Source organism: Dermacentor silvarum, chromosome 3 (genome assembly GCF_013339745.2).
Source record: "Dermacentor silvarum isolate Dsil-2018 chromosome 3, BIME_Dsil_1.4, whole genome shotgun sequence".
In the NCBI taxonomy this organism is placed as follows: domain Eukaryota; kingdom Metazoa; phylum Arthropoda; class Arachnida; order Ixodida; family Ixodidae; genus Dermacentor; species Dermacentor silvarum.
Window position 1 is genome coordinate 234,114,225 of NC_051156.1, and position 16,206 is coordinate 234,130,430.

At 45.6% G+C, this 16,206-nt stretch overlaps 2 protein-coding genes across 3 annotated transcripts in view; both read left to right on the plus strand.

Moving 5' to 3' along the window:
• Nucleotides 1–16,206, plus strand: part of LOC119446876 (F-box/LRR-repeat protein 2) — a 402,862-nt gene that overhangs the window by 325,512 nt on the left and 61,144 nt on the right. The window lies entirely within an intron of this gene.
• Nucleotides 1–16,206, plus strand: part of LOC119446874 (GMP synthase [glutamine-hydrolyzing]) — a 38,580-nt gene that overhangs the window by 6,279 nt on the left and 16,095 nt on the right. For both annotated transcript variants that reach the window (XM_037711454.2, XM_037711455.2), the window contains exons 2-8: nt 1,287–1,495; nt 4,195–4,309; nt 5,944–6,041; nt 9,992–10,095; nt 14,007–14,200; nt 15,262–15,387; nt 15,926–16,114. In XM_037711454.2, coding sequence (XP_037567382.1) covers nt 1,311–1,495; nt 4,195–4,309; nt 5,944–6,041; nt 9,992–10,095; nt 14,007–14,200; nt 15,262–15,387; nt 15,926–16,114 — 1,011 coding nt within the window. In that variant the 5' untranslated portion in view covers nt 1,287–1,310. The remainder of the gene's footprint in view (nt 1–1,286; nt 1,496–4,194; nt 4,310–5,943; nt 6,042–9,991; nt 10,096–14,006; nt 14,201–15,261; nt 15,388–15,925; nt 16,115–16,206) is intronic.

Consider the following 16,206-nt stretch of genomic DNA (forward strand, 5'->3'; position numbering starts at 1 on the left):
TAGGTTTGCAACAGTTTTTTTTTGTTAGCTGGGCATTCCCTTGGTACAATTCTTCAAAAAGTATTTTCGAACATTCCCACCACACACACAATAGGTGCGGTTCCGTTACTCTTTTTATTAATAAAAAAATTGCACCATAAAGATTAGGAAGCAGCTAAAGAAAAATGTGCACTTGTGGAACGATCTGCAATTAGCATTGTAGTGTTGAGAACTTTGGTAGAGGGTTAAGGAAAACTCATGTTGTTGGTGGTAAATGATAGAGGCGCAGCCATAGCTTTAACTCCCAAAAGTCTATTTGGAAATGCGGGGGCTTACGTCTTGCATCTTGCAACAAAGTTGAAAGCATATTCTGTAGTGCATTTAGATTGCATTCTTTCATGGATCTCATTGCATGAGTAGAAGCAAATGTAACAAAACAAAAGTAAATTGGGGCACGGTATACCCACTGACAGGGTAACTTAAATTGCATGTTGTGTGGTTGCTCAAAAATGTTGACAGAATGGCTTGTGTAAAAGCTGCGAAATCTGTGAATGCCTGCTTATCCAGCGAGTCATCGTTCTGGATGTTGCATCATGTGAAAGTATCATTTAAGAAGTGATATGACACATGGCCTCTGTTATCAAACTTGCAGTCATGCCAAGCCTGTTTTATTACACAGGTAGTACCATAATCATTTCGTAGGCTCACTGTGTTCAGCAGGTGTGCAAGTCATTAGACTTGCTGACTTAGCTTCAACTGGGCTGTTCATCGAAATGCCACTATGAACATAATGCGTTAAGTAATAAGAGCTTGCATCATAAGGTGATGCCAGGGCTTCGAGAGATGATGCTGTTGTGGAAGACTGGGGATCAACTTCAACTATCTTGGGCTTTCTCACGTTTGGCAGTTTTTCAACATTCTGCTCCAATTGGGGTGTGGCCACTGTGGCGGGGGCATGAAGCTGCAGCCTTGTGCGCAGCAGAGGTATGTCTCGGGCACAGAGCTACTGTGGCAGATGCCATTTTGAAGTGCCTGGCACCATAAGAGTCTTGTACAGTGTGGTCTTCTCTTAAAGAGAGTGCCTAAATGATAAGTTGGACATTACAGCATGGTTTTTTTTAACTTCATTGGAAGAATTGGCCTGATATGAAACGTCTATGCACACATAGTCGGCAGGCTTTCGTGTCTTATCTTGGCTGTAATCAATGGCAATGTACTAATCTGATGTTCCCTTTAGGAATGGGCTGTACTGTACAACACTATGCGTCTACTTTTATTCATTTTTTTCGTGTCTGTGTGTGATGCAGTGCTGCTGTGGGACGAAGCGCGGGATGCACGACACGGGCCAGAGTGAGGGCCACCTCAATGGTGTGCTGCACAGCGAGCGAGTGGCCATCCTAGACGCAGGGGCCCAGTATGGCAAGGTCATTGACCGGCGCATACGTGAGCTCTGCGTCGAGTCGGTCATGCTGCCCCTGACCACCAGCGCCAAGACGCTGGTCAGCCAGGGATACAGGTGGGTTGGACTCTTCACCAGAAATACAGTCAGTCTGCGTTCCTACCGGCAGTTGCAGAAACGAAAGATCTGCTGGTTGTAGCGCTTCCTACATAGACTTCGGTAGTTTAGTGCCCTGATTTCTCTTGAGCATTTTGTCCTTGTCTCACTCCACACTGCTTCACGAGTTGAGTTCTTCATTAACATGCCAAACACTCAAGTTTGTATAAGCTTGTAGCTGTATATGGCTCCACGAGTTGGGTTTATGCTTTCAGAAAAGCTTCAGAGCTTGGATCTTACCTTCTGCTCTATTTTTCTTTTCATTTTGTGTCTCTTAACACTTTGCTTAGATGCAAGCCTGCTGTACCTTTCTGGCACAGGCAGGGCTTAGCATATATACTTTATTTAAAAAGCCTTTGGCTCATTTACATGGATGAACCTGGCCATATTTTGTCACAGGCCACTTTCATCTTAACTGTCTGTGCTTACCTACAGGCACCTACAACTGTTGGCAATGTGGAACGAGATAATGGTACAGATGAGAATATTATGCCCCATATTGATGGCAGCATCCACGATTTTATCTGATAAAGAAGAAATGTTTTTCTTCGAATCAGGCATAGGGAGATCTGCAGGATGACGTGACACTGGTTGACATACATTTCAGGGATGCGACTAATGCTTTTACAAGCAAGGCTAGAGGGCCTTTCTTCTGGTGATAATGTTCCACTGACACCAAGGTGCTTGCAGGCCTTAGTCATACCCGAGTGCGCTCCTGCTTTTCATCAGAAATTGTCCCTTTCGAGATAAGGAGATATGGCAGTTACTAAAGCCATCAGAATCATTGGCCTATTTTATGTCCAATCCAATACGAAGGCTTCTGCAGTAGTATTGCACCGGCTGTCTCAATCACCTGCCTACAAATTTCCTTAAATTTTCTAAATCATGCCACTTAAGCTTTGTTGTTTACTGCAAGCCACTGCGGTAGCCCAGTGGCAACGATGTTGCGTTGCAGAGCTTGGTGTCGCGGGTTGAAATCCTGACCATGGCGGCCACATTTTGATGGGGGTGAAATGCTTGTGTACTTAGATTAGGTGCACGCTAAAGAACTCCAGGTGGTAAAAAATTAATCCGGAGTCCCCACTACAGCATGCCTCATAATCAGATTGTAGTTTTGGAACGTAAAACCCAGAACTTTATTTTTTCTTTTCTTTACAGCATTTGCCTTTCTTGGCAACCATTCTTTACTGCCTGAAGCATTGATCTTCAAATGTGCCAGGTAGAAGGAAGAACACGTAATTACGGGAGAAAATAAGAAGGCAGTGTATTTTGCTGATGCAAGGAACTGAGTGTTATTTGCTCTTTCATTCAGTCATGCGAAGGATTTGTGGAGAGTGCTGGGAATTTTAAACAGAGTGCTCCATCCGCCCATAGTTCATATTTCCTTCGATGTAGCATCTGTGATGGTTTGTTTGCTTGGGGAATGCTGTCATTGTAGTGCTTCGGTGCAGGAAACAGCTCAAGGTTCGATGATGTCAAATTGGGCATCTAGGTGCATAGCAGGTCGAACGACCTTATGCAGAGATATGGTGGGAGGAAGGGTGTAGTAAAAGCTGGTAATGTTTCATTCCAATGCATCAACTTTGTTTCTTCCATGTGCTAGCGTTGTAGTGCACGTTAAAGAACCCCAGGTGGTGAAAATTAACCCGGAGCCCTCCACTACGGCGTGCCTCATAATCGGAACTGGTTTTAGCACATAAAACTCCAGAAAGAACTGTGTTTCTTGTTCAGCCTACCATTTGTCCAACTTCCTAGCTGGCTCAGAAAGTTACATTGATGACCATCTGCGTGAAGTGCTGGTTTCAGGAACTGCATATAAAGATCCCCCTTGCTTTCCATTTGTTTTATTGCGATAGCAATTATATGGACACTCCAAGCGGACTTTTGCCGCTGTCGCCGTGAGGTTCCGTATAAAGTCCAAGGGTGATAAAATTGTTGTCGCTCGCCGTATGCTGTATGTGCGAGTGAAAGGGTGTGAGGGATGCGCGCTTTCACAAAGAGCGAACGCATGGCGGAGAGCAAATGCGACGTATTCCGTCGTGCGAAAGACCGTGGAGGGATGGGAGGGAGGGAGGGGAGGCGACGCTTAGCTGTGGTACCAAATGCATATCTTGTGACCGGGCACAAGGGAAACTGGCGACTCAATCTCCCACGCCAAACAAAGAAAGCGGGAAGGCTGCGCGGAAGGGAGGGGTGCAGCTTCTACTCGGCCAGCAACTGCGTACTTCTACTTTGCGCAGCGGCAAGCTGTCGTGTGCACCATATCTTGAAAGCGATCTCCACACGGCTCTTACCTTTGTACGCGCTGTGTTTTCGCCGCTCAGTTTCCGTTGAAGCGATAGACTGCACGAACCTTCGCTCCCTGCATCTGCTGCGCTTGCTCACGCGAGCGTTTTGACAGTGGTTGTCTGCGGTGTTCGAGTGTGATCTATTCATGTTTGCTCGTGCGCGCTGACACCATGCTTGTTAATTAATTTACTAAGCGAATGTGTCCAAGTTTATGTAGCCGATAAAACTACTATTCCTACTCCAGCTCCCTACTAATTTGCTATCGCAATTGATGCTTCACCTTTCGGGTGAAACTGCGACTTTTTTTTTATTCTCCCGCCTTTGTGTGGTAGTTGCTTACTGTTGTTCTCTTTTACGTGCTCTTCATCCAGGGCCATCGTCATCTCTGGAGGCCCTGGCTCCGTGTATGCACCCGACGCTCCCAAGTACGACCCCGAGATCTTCCAGTGTGGCCTTCCGGTTCTCGGCATCTGCTATGGCATGCAGGTACGCTGATCGTCCAAGCATGCCTTGCATCGTTATGAACAACGTGATAAAAGATAAATACGCAAGCAACCTGACATCTATGAACATTGGCTAATAGATAATACATTTCATAATTCAGACTTGCAGTATCCGCATGAAACAGGCCTCCACGCTTACATGTAATTTCATTTCCACAGTAAAATGGCTGCTCTTATAATAGCTGTTTCAGTTACAGTAGACGAAACTAGCACATTGCATCTTTTAACTCAATATAGATTTTTTTTTATTGCTTTCAGTATGAGCTTTGTAGTGTTTCAGCTTGGGAAGTTGTGCGTTTAATTTTCTGAGCGCCTGTCACTTAGTTCTTTGTTCACCCAATAGTGTGATGTTGTGTTGTGACGGCGAAGGATAAAACTGCCAGATGCGGTAGTTTGAAATCGAACTCTTTATTCAGTGAACTTGTGCCCAGCAGAACAGCAACACACAAAGTACAATGGTAGCGGTGAGCACATTTGTCGATCGTTGAAAATCTCATCCACAGGTCAAGTGCAGTGGCTATTTATACATGACTCATGGTATAGTCCAGCGTGAGTGCGTTCCAAAATGTACTCCACTATTCGCGCAAGCCACGCATACTGATTAGACAAGATTCTGTCACGATAGAATCGGCAACAAAATTCTCCGATACGTGAAGCTAAACAGTGTACACGTGTGGATCGAGTACCACTTTTGAGAACCACTCGTGTGCAAGTTCTGTGTGTGTGGTAACAGAATGCTTGAAAGGAAGTTGGTGATAATGCAGCAAGCAGGGCAAAGCAACACGATAGATACATTGTCGCCGAGAGAGAGTCTGTGGACTACGAAACAAAAAGGCAGAAATGTGAATACAGAAAGAAAACGTGATGGCCAGGGGCTTTTGAAGGAAAGCCTATGATACCATATTTGCTAGAGTTTAGGCTTCCCTCAGTTGCAGTCCAGAACCTGAAACATGAAGCGCTACTAATAGTATTTACTAAAATCGTCGGTGAACCAAGAAGTGTCAGCAGCAGCAGCAGTATGAGCATGAATGATGGTGCAGTTAGTGAGTCTTAAGGAGGGGCATTTGTTAGTGTGACCTTGACTCTTTGGCTGGTTGCAGGGCTTCGTTCCGAATAAGGTTGTGCCTGCTACTGTTTGAAATTTCAACTGCTTTCACACCATACAGCCATTTGATGTTTTGCAGGCACAATTGCTGCCACGTAATCTATGATTCGCACTTGTCTCTAATGCTCAAGTTTTGGGAGGGGCCCTTTAGCAAGCTTCTTTGAAAGTTTGGTTGCACAATAAAGTTTTTTTAAGCTTTTATGCAACATAAAAGTAGAAATTTCCAGGAAAGTTGTCACACATTTGAATTTACAAATTTGATGAAAGGTCCTCCTATCAAAATCTAGGCCAGCCTTTCTGAGGCACCTTATCCCTGTTTGATGAAACTTTTATACCACACGGAAACTACTGAATTTTACATGACTCTTTTTGACAAATTGTTGCAAAGACTATAAATCGATGTCTCTTGTTAAGTCTTTTGCACATGACTTTTTTGATGCCTTTATTGCAAAGTGTGTCCTTGGTTCTGAAGTTTTCGGTAACCTTTGTCGTCTGCTGTTTGTCCCCTCTAGATGATCAACCGTGAGTTTGGCGGAACTGTGACACAAAAGGACTCTCGAGAAGATGGGCAGTTCAAGATTCAGGTGGACCAGAAGTCTCCGTTGTTCAAGTGAGTTGTCGTGCTTGCTCTTTAGAGGGGTTCACACTCCGCTTGACAGAGGCAATAAACAATACTGCTGTGAAGAACTACAGCGAGGCATAGAACAAGGTTAAAAGGGAGGCATTCTATAAAATTTCAAAGCATAGAGCCAGTAACTTCTCGGGTAAAGACAAGCTTTTGTTAGGATGTGGTTATGAAGTGTACCCTGCCTATTTTAATCGTGGCTTTATGACACGTGCATAATTGAAGACCACATAGAAAATCTCTCAGTAGCTTAAAAAACTTCTTGGTGTCTAGGTGCTCGGTGTTCTCAGCATCAGTGTCATTGTAATGCAGTCAATAGTCCTTAATTACACCTTGTCAGGACTGTAGGGATGGCTTGCCATTCAAAAAGTCCAAATTAAAACAAGTGCTTGAAATGCTGTCTTTTGGGACTTTTGACCATAGTCAAATTACATGCTGTTGAATTAATGATAGTCGAGTGTAGTACAGTCAAACCTTGGTCTAACGATGTCTGTAAAATCGGCACTTTGCTCCGTTATATCGAAATTCTGCAACAAAATGGATGCGAAAGCTTCGCTTGCAACAATCGCCAGTGTGTTTGACCTGCGTTCCTTTCTTTCGTCTTTCTGCAAGCCGTACAGCCACTGTGAAGAGCACTTTGTCGGTGCGGCATCAAAAAGTAGTGGTTGCTGGCTCTCAATTTCAACAAAATGTTTTTTTTTTTTTTGTTACTGAAACTACAGTGGAGCAATGATTATATGTCCCCCGGTTATAGCAATGACCCGCATTTTACGATGAATTGGTTTGGTCCCGGCAAAACCCCCATAGTAATAATGCATTAAAAACATCGATTATACCACGCAATTTCATGCCGACCCTGCCTCGTACGAAGCCTCTGTCGGTACCATCAGAGAAAAAAAAAAGAAAGAAAAAAAAGCCCTAACCAGACGCAGGCTGGCACGTGAGCACACTGCAGCCGGCTGAAAACAGGTGTGCAGTACCATATTCACCCGAATGTAACGTGACCGAGATTGTAACGGGAGGGGCGACTGTCCAGTCACGCGAAATAATAATAAAAAAAAACGTAAATGTAACGCGAGATGAACGAAAAAGAAATGGTTCGTTTTTATTCAAGGAATCACAATTTGGAAACTTGTTCTCTTCACTCATCATCTTTGTCCGAAGAGGAGATGGGGCTTTCCTTGAACGGTATTCTCGGGCCGATCACTTTCCTGGATAGTTTCACTTTTGCAAAATTTTGCGTGACTTGGCACTGAAAACGTCCCCACCAAGTGTTTCTGCTGCTTTCCTAAGCACGCTATCAGCGCCAAGAGCGCTGTCGGCCCTATACTTCGAGTGCTTCGGTGCCGGGACGAGCCAAGTCTCGCGTAACCGAAACTATATCCAGAAGTGATTGCCCGAGAATAAAGTCATCTTCCGTGCCGTCAAGCTTGTTTGAGATTTAAGTACTCCTTCAAAGGCTGTACATTTCATTTGGGGTGAGCACCAGGCCACTTCAGGTCTCGCAGTGTCTTTCCGTCTGGCCTCGCACTTAACGAAGGCCTGCCGTGGGTCCCGCCATCCGCAATTCGTCGAGGTCGAGGTACCGAGCCGCGGCATACTTTCCCAGCTCCTCGGCCATAAAAATTGCTCATTTCTCGAAGCGGCCGTCATACCGAATGCACTGCATCGCCATAACGTCACGAATGAACGGAGTCGAACTGCAAAAGGCCGTAGGGTATTGCGGCATCGTAACCAGGCACAAGCACAGCGGAAACAGCATCGATTCCAATCAAAAACAAGTACCGAGTTCGGTCGACTTGTATATGGATTGGACAGAGACATAAAGTTACAGGTTGCCAACGTAGCGCTAGAAATCGCGGGTTTTAGAGCATTTGTTTTAAAATGGCCAATTTTGCTGTTACAGTGGAGTCTCGATGATACGAATCTCACGGGGTCACGAAAAATATTCGTATTAGCCGAAATTCGTATCTTTGAAACGCAATTAAAACTAGCCAAATTAAGGGGGGACGCGGGGGGATCAGATCGCGAAAATCGCGAGAAAAATAGATTTTTGAAAACCACGCGTTTCGGTATCTGCAACGCGTAATCTATGCTGTATCAAAATGGTTTGGCTGAAAACGCACTAAAAGTGCCCGAAAAAGATTAGTCAGTGCGCAGGGTGAGAAAACAGCTTTAAATCGTGCAATATCACCGCAGTTCACAGAGACATATCTCGTATTTCCCGCCACCGAGCGCCGCCATCTTGGTATCGTTTGAAAGCTCAAAGTTTCGCCGTTCCGCTTCCCAGTTCGTCCGTCGTCGCCATCTTGTAACAAATGCACAAACACAAAAGAAGCGCGGGTCTGCGATAGGTAGTCACACGGGCCCTCTGATGAAAGCGGGCCTCCGATTGGCTGCCGTGCTGAAAGGCGTCTCACCATTGGTTGCTGCTGTGACAGGGGCAAGATGGCAACGGCAGTTGTCTGCTTCGTAAACCATGCCGGCGTCTTCACTTGACACGCAGAATTCGGATTACTGAGAATTCCCAGGTTAGTGATGGGTCGTCGCTCGTTGGAGAAGAAATTTTGGACGAAGCACTCTTCGGAATACGGAAGCGCAAGCCTCCTACGGCAAGAAAAATACGGCGATTAGCGGGAGAAGCGGAGGAGCACCCAACTGAACGTGCCGCGCTATCTTGCACCGTGTGATTCCGGCAGCGAAACAATCGCCCTGTGCCATCGGCACCGATAACGCAATCGACGGAAGACGTGCCAACGGAGGCTCCCGTGCCTCGGCGAACGGCCGCGCAAATCAGCCGAGATGTATGTCGGTAGACAAGCTCGCTGCGACTAGGCAAAATGGCACAAACACAAAGAACGCGGCCCGAAGCACAGCAGCCACTCCGTCCGGCTGATGGCATGCGGAAAAGGAGGAAAAGCACAAAAGCGCCACCGCGTCAAACTCTTCGCGCCCAGCGGCCTCCGCGCTGTCCGGCGCCGCGTCCGCGCCTCCGCACCAAAAGAGAAAGGGAGAAAGCGCGTGTCTGCACTCTCTTTCGCAGCCGTCAGTGGGGCGGCGTTTATTCGTATCAACCGATGCGGGTCGAAAATCGGGTCGAAAATCAATTTGTAACAACTGTTCTCTAGCACATTGCAAGCTAACGGGGCTCGGCCGGGACCATAGAAAAATTCGTATTAGCCGTGATCGTATCATCGAGATTCCACTGTATTCGACTGTAACGCGGGGGTTTAGTTCAAGCAACGAAAATCATGAAAAATACGCGCGTTACATCAATAAATACGGTAATTTCTTTATAATTTAATCTACCTTCCTTGGAGCAGTGCAGGTTCCTGCCGCGGGCTTATTCAGGCGGTCTGTACCCTTTTTTGAAGCAAAACTGAGCGTCACTGCCTTTATTATGAGTTTTTTGATTATACGACGCATGAAGGTTTTGCGTGGTCCCCTGAAACTCGTGTAATCAGGGCTCCACTGTAAATTTTTTAGACTGCCCAATTATTCTGACTTTTCTTGCGGCCTCTTCCGTGTTAAGAATTAAGAATTACTGTACCCCGTGTAAAAAGCCTAATTTCAATGTGAAATTTTACCGACTGTTGTTTAGAGGCTTAACTGTAGTAAGGACTAAGTTTACCTTACTTAGTCATTAGCACTGTTTTCCCCCTATGAACTTTTCACATTTAGGTCGACAGGGTGACACCTTGCATCCTTTGGATGCAGTAAGTTGCCTTTTTCTCCGCGTTTTGCTTTAGGCGATTCATTTTTTGCCCATTTTGCATTTCCTTAGGGACAAGACAAGAGGGATGAATTTTTGTGGCATGAAAAAAAAAAAAAGCATTCTCTGAGAAGAAAACTTTTCTTTGCTCAATGTTTTCCAATTTCCCCGTCGTCACTGCAAGGAATAACTTCGGCCATCCGCCCATTCTCTTTCATTGCAGAGGTATGGACAAGGAGGAAGAGGCATTACTGACCCACGGAGACAGTGTTGACAAGCCTGCAGAGAACTTCAAGATCATTGCTACGTCGGGAACAACTGTTGCAGGTGAGCTGTGCAGTTTGGCTATGCTTTAGAATGAATAGCTTTCTTTGGCCCTGTTAGCTATTCTTGTGATTGGTGGTAGTCAGGGGTTATTGGTTGGTCGTCGATGATTGGATTTGCGATATAAAGGCGCCAAGAGAAAGGGTGCGCTCTCTCACAACCGAGATGTGAGGAGGGGAGTGAGGGATGGAGCTGGAGGGGGGATGGGGTTGCATGTGAGCTTTGTGGAGTGCTCGGCTAGGAAAACATTCGTTCGTCCATTCGCTCGTTCGCTGGTTTTCTCGTTCGTTTGCTTGCTTGTTTGTTTGGGCTATTTGCTTACATTGACAACCATCGTCGGTGGTTTCTGCATAAGTTGTTGTTTTTGGTCCTATTTATTTCCGAAAGGGCTTGCCATGAAATGTGTAGAGCAATAATTGAAAGGTTCAATTCAGACCAGTGATAATGCGCAGTTGCCAAAGTTGACCCGTGGTAGCATTTTGCTAGCGTGTCCAAGACATTTGTGGTAAGGCAGGCTAGCTGTGGTAAAACCTTGATACTGTGCTGTTCAGTACTGCCAGTGTACTCCGATACCTTATTCCCTGATGGTATTTAGTGGAGGCTGTGCTTGTAAAATGTTTGTGAGAACAGCTTGCATAAGCTTTTTATTAACACACTCACTCTTGAACTTTTCATTAGAAGTGAACAAAAGCAACAGCACTCAGAAGAAAATTGTGCCTGAGGCAGCAGTGACACCACAATGCTAACTTACAACAGCTTTATTGGAAAGAAGCTCTGTGTTTATATGTACAGTAAAATCTTGTTCATTTGGATTTTGCAAGACCGGAAAAAAATGTCAACCGAATGCAGAATTATTGAATGGATCAAGAAAACGAAGAAATGCTTGCTACACCAACAGTCTTTATTTACCGTATTTGCACTTGCATAATGTGACCGCAAGTATAATACAGTTTTAGAATAGTGTTTATCGTCTTACGTACATTAGACATAAGCACCTTTGCGGGACGTTATGGTGTGCAAGCCCTTCAAGACTTTTAGTTTGTTGTATGGGAATGTAAATGTAAGGAAGACATTAAAAAACAGGGTGCTGTCTGGTGCCTCTTGGCAAGCGTACCCAAGCCAAGACAATCCCATTAGCAACCATCCTGTTACTGTGTGGGCGCTTCTCGTTAGGTCTACGAACGCCGGAATTGCTGAACGATCTTGGAAATTGGGCGCGCTATGCGCTCATAACCATTTTAGAGAAAGTGAAACCTTATTCCAATAGTTACTGGCGACAAACGAGAGTGAGAGTGTTGCCTTCATGAGAATTCACGTTGACGCCGAAGCCATAGGTGCTGCCATGTTAGACAACACTATTTCTTAACGTGTGTAAACATTACGAACATTAAGCTCGCCAAATAATGTATGTTATCATAGCCACATAAACCACAGGAACCCAATAACATTTGGAGCATGTGCAGTTGAGGACATCGCTATTTCTTTACGTATGTAATGCGTTTACATTTGGTTGCAGACGTTATTCTAGACCTCTCTAATATGAGGGGAAACTTCAGTCTCTCTCGGAAAAAGAAAAAAAAAAAGATTACAATCATAATGTGAAGTGGTGTCGTAAGAAAAACATCTTGCACTCGACCGCGCAACACTTGGAAACAGCGAAGCTGGGTGATCATAGCCCAGCATTTTCCGGAAGTGCGCGCGAACTTTTCATCTTATTACTCATGATGATGGAAGTTTCTTTTCGCGCGACTCGGACTTAAGGACGTCACTGCACATTGCATAGCGCCGCTTGCAACACCGTCACCGTGTTCAAATGCCGACACTGCGCTCCAGGAGACCCACTCTGTGAATGTGTCTCTCTCTCTCTTTCTCACTCTCATAGCATGCAAAACCTCGCAGAGCATGAGCGTACGAACGCGCCAGCTGTGGACAAAGACGGCGACGCTCGAACGCAATCACAAGGTTCACATAAATGCATGCTCTGCAAGCGTTGCTGTATAGCCTAGTAGTTATGAAGCTCACCTTGGGACCGTGGGTATGCGGGTTCGAATCCCGCCTCGGCAAGAAAGTTTATTTTATTTTCTTTCTTGGTAGTTGATAGGCACCACAAATTGCGGCTGGCTTAAACAGCTTCGCTGTTAAAAGGGAGACAAAAGCGTATGCCGACAAGGCTTTCTTCATCGTTACTGTGAACTGCCGTCGCAAACTAAAGTGAAAAGATGAGTGCTGATGTCTTTGTCACTCCGTGACACCCATCAAGGTTGTTGGATAAGCAGCACTTCAGAAATGCTCACGACACAATCAAACATGGCTAAACCTTTCATGGATTGTGCGGTGATGCATTGCAAGACCAGTCGCTTGACCTGCCTCCGCAACAGTGCCGATTGTCTTGGTTTGCAATTACCGTATTTGCACAAATATAACATGAGTTTTTTTGTGAAATTTCTGGCCTTGGAAAGTACCTCGTGTTATATTCTGGTTCGTGACACGAACATGCTGAGTCTTCTTAAAAAGGTTTTTTTTTTTTTTTGCTTTCCGGGCTTTCTATGCCCGGCTTCCATTTTGCCTCGTGCAAGAGCGAGCTGCGAGTTGCCACTGCATTTTGCGCAGTCTTTCTTTTTCTGGCTGTGGTTGTGCATGGCTGTCTGTGCGGATCAGCGCATACAGAGGCTATGCGGCATATTTTGGAGGTAATCTGTGGCGCGTGCAAAGAATGGGTGAGCCGAGATGACTGGCTATTTCACGTGCGCTGTCTTCCTGTGCGGCTAGTGTGGGAGCTCGCGTGTCGGACACACGTTAAAGCGAAACGCAGCCCGAAGCGCGTGCTCTCCATGGCAGGTGCCCTTCATCACACTAGCATTGTGACTGGGGATGTACTCGCTCCAGTGAGATCTGTTCATGTTTGCCTGCGTGCGTACACTATGCTTGTTAATATAATTTGTAAGCGAATGTTTACTGCAATTCATATGGCTGATAAAACTATGAAGCTTACTTCGTGTAGTTGTCTAATACTTTGCTATCGCTGTCAATGCCTCGTGTTTCGGGTGACAGCTCCTTCATATGGGAAAGGAGGGCGCGCCCGTGCCTTCTGCTTGCTCCAGTTCATTCTTGACTTCCCGCACGTTTTTCCTCTTCATCTTTACAAACTCAGCATTACGGTAGCTAGCAACGCATCAAACTTTTGCCTTTGGTTTGGGTCGGTCCAAAAAGCAGTCCGTGGGAGTGATAAATTTTGTTTGAAATAACCATGGCGCAGTTTCTAGAGTTCGAATTCGCGGAAGTTTTTTTTCTATTCAAATACATGGGACTTTGCTGGGACCAACAGAGCGGCTCGAATTATCTGTTAATTCAAATTATCGGGCTTTCACTGTATAAGGAACGTTTTCCCTGTGAAATAAAAGAAATGTTGAAATTATACCGGCTTGAATATTAATGAGGCATTTCCCCTAAAAGTGCACGACCCTATACTTTGACTTGACGTTCTCTGCACCTTTCATTAATAAATAAAAGCACAGCCAAACCACGATATATTGAACTCAAAGGGGATCGTGAAATAGTTCGATATATCGGTTATTTGATATTTAAAATAATAAACAAGAATTTAAGGGTATGTTACAGCTGTTTGATATACACAATAATTTGTTATATGTGGGTTTGATATACCTGGGTTCACCTGTATTGCGTTTAACTCTCAACTATGAAGTTTTAGTTCTGCGGGTTTGTACTGGCAGAACACAGCCTTTGCATACTTCAATTTCAAGGATATCTCTATGTTGCAGTTGAGGACTTGGACTGCCTATCATACATACTTTCAGCCATTTCTATAGTAATGCAGAGCACCCTCTCATGATATGGGTTCCTTACCGCGTCTCCCCAACTTAGCCATCTTTCTTTTCTTTTTTCACTCTGCACAGCAATTGCCAATGAGAAGATGAAGCTGTATGGCGTGCAGTTCCACCCCGAGGTGGACCTGACGCCCAAGGGCAAGGCCATGTTCTCAAACTTCCTCTACGACATCGCCGGCCTCTCGGGCAACTTCACCCTGCAAAGTCGAGAGGTCGAGTGCATCGAATACATCCGCCGGACCGTGGGACAGAGCAAAGTCTTGGTCAGTGTCGTGCATGGTCTGTGCGCATTTGTGGACAGTTCTTGATTTAAGGGACACCAAAGACAAATGTTCATTCAAATAAGGTTGTGTGTGAGAGAGAGAGAGAGAGAGAGGCAGCATTGGAGTTGACCCCGAGCTAAAGCTTGCTCCTGAACACTAGGCAACAGGAAAATGAGAAAGCGCGTCTCGGGCCGCTAGGGCCCCATCAGGTCGATGAATGTCAGTGCCTCGTGTGGCAGCAATTCGCACAATGCTTCGCATTACTAAACTACACTTGAGTCTGCCAAATTTTTTAATGCACATTGAGAAGGCAATGCCTCATCACCATTTGCCATACTGCATGTTAATGTGCCCAGAAGCAGCTGATGTCGAGCTATGCTTTTTAGTGTGCAGTGCAGCTGGGTTTCATAGTGATGCTGCTGTTGTGCTCATTCCAACATGAGAACGAAGTTAAAGCATCTTGAATTTAGGCTGGCTCTACGAAAATCTTGTGCTTTGGTGCCGACGCAGTTTCCTTTATAACATGCCAGAGATAGAACAAAAGTTTTGTCATCTTGTTTCTTGACCTGCTTCTCGGTGCATTAAAGACCAGAAACTGTGTCACCAACGCCATCAATCTTTCTTTCCAGGCATGATTGAAACAAACTTAATCGAGCGGTCCCTCCTTGCCTCTTGTGATCTTCATTAGCTTGAGGTACTGCTGTTCACAGCTAGGCTGTAATGTTGTCCGTGTTATGTGCTAATATTGCCTTTGGTGGCACCATGGTGTGTGCGCTTGAACATGCCTGAAGGCACTGAGTGGATCAGCAACGTTGCGGGTGCTCCCTCTAGTTTGCCTTGCAGTGACACAAGTGATAACAAGAAGGCGTCCGACCTCTACCAGCTGCTTTTGCACAATAACCTTCATTTATAAACGTTTGGCAAGAGCACCTCGACAAGCTGTCGTGCTTGTGTGCTCATTCCCGATGATGTTGGAGTGGTCATGTGGTGCTTTTTGCTTGGTTGTGACGAGGAGCGGTTTTGTATGACGAGGGAAATCCTCCACACTCTGCGCCTTATAGATGTTGGTGAGCGGTGGTGTGGACTCCACGGTGTGTGCTGCCCTCCTGCACAAGGCGCTTCGGGAAGACCAGGTGATAGCGCTCCACATAGACAACGGCTTCATGCGCAAAGATGAGAGTGTACAGGTGAGACTGTCTTCAGCGTCTTCATGTTCCTTATGAATGAAGGTCGTAATGGAATGAATTCTTTGAAGACAAAATTAAAGGGATGCTGGTCATCTATATGCCTTGCCGGAATTTCAACTTAACGCGAGTGAATTGAACATCCAAACAGCATTGAGTTTGTCCATTCATTGTGTAACAGGGTTTCTCGTAAGCCCTCCTTGACCTGCCCTTTACCGAAACTCTTTTAAGTGGAATTCTAGGGCAGGCTATCTAACACATGTCTATCATAAGCCTTTCCTTTTGTAAATTTTTAGCATTTCTACTTTCTACAATTTCTCAATGGGCCAGCAGCGTTTGCACATTCTGTGGCATCTCATTATGACAGAATATGAATACTGAAGTAGTTGTCCAGATGTAGCTACGGTTTGTCCGCATGTTGATGTGTGTAGAAACCACCTGCCTATTTTAAACCCTGTAGACAGTCATTGCATGTTGCACATGCAGTGAGCAGATTGGTTAAGTGCTATGCTAATGCGTATCCTGCGGCCATGCTGACCAGGTGGAGCAGTCTCTGCGGCAGCTGGGCCTCAGCCTGCGGATGGTGGACGCATCGCACCAGTTCTACAACGGTACCACGACTGTGCCCATCGACCCCAAGGACCCCCAACGCAAGCGTACCACCAAGATGCTGTGCCTGACAGCACATCCCGAGGAGAAGCGCAAGATCATCGGGGACACCTTCATGAGGGTGTGTGCACTCTGGTGGCTATGGTGCCAAAATTTCGTGCCTGTAAATCACATAAGTGATTTGTAAATTTAGCTACAGTAGACTTCCATTAA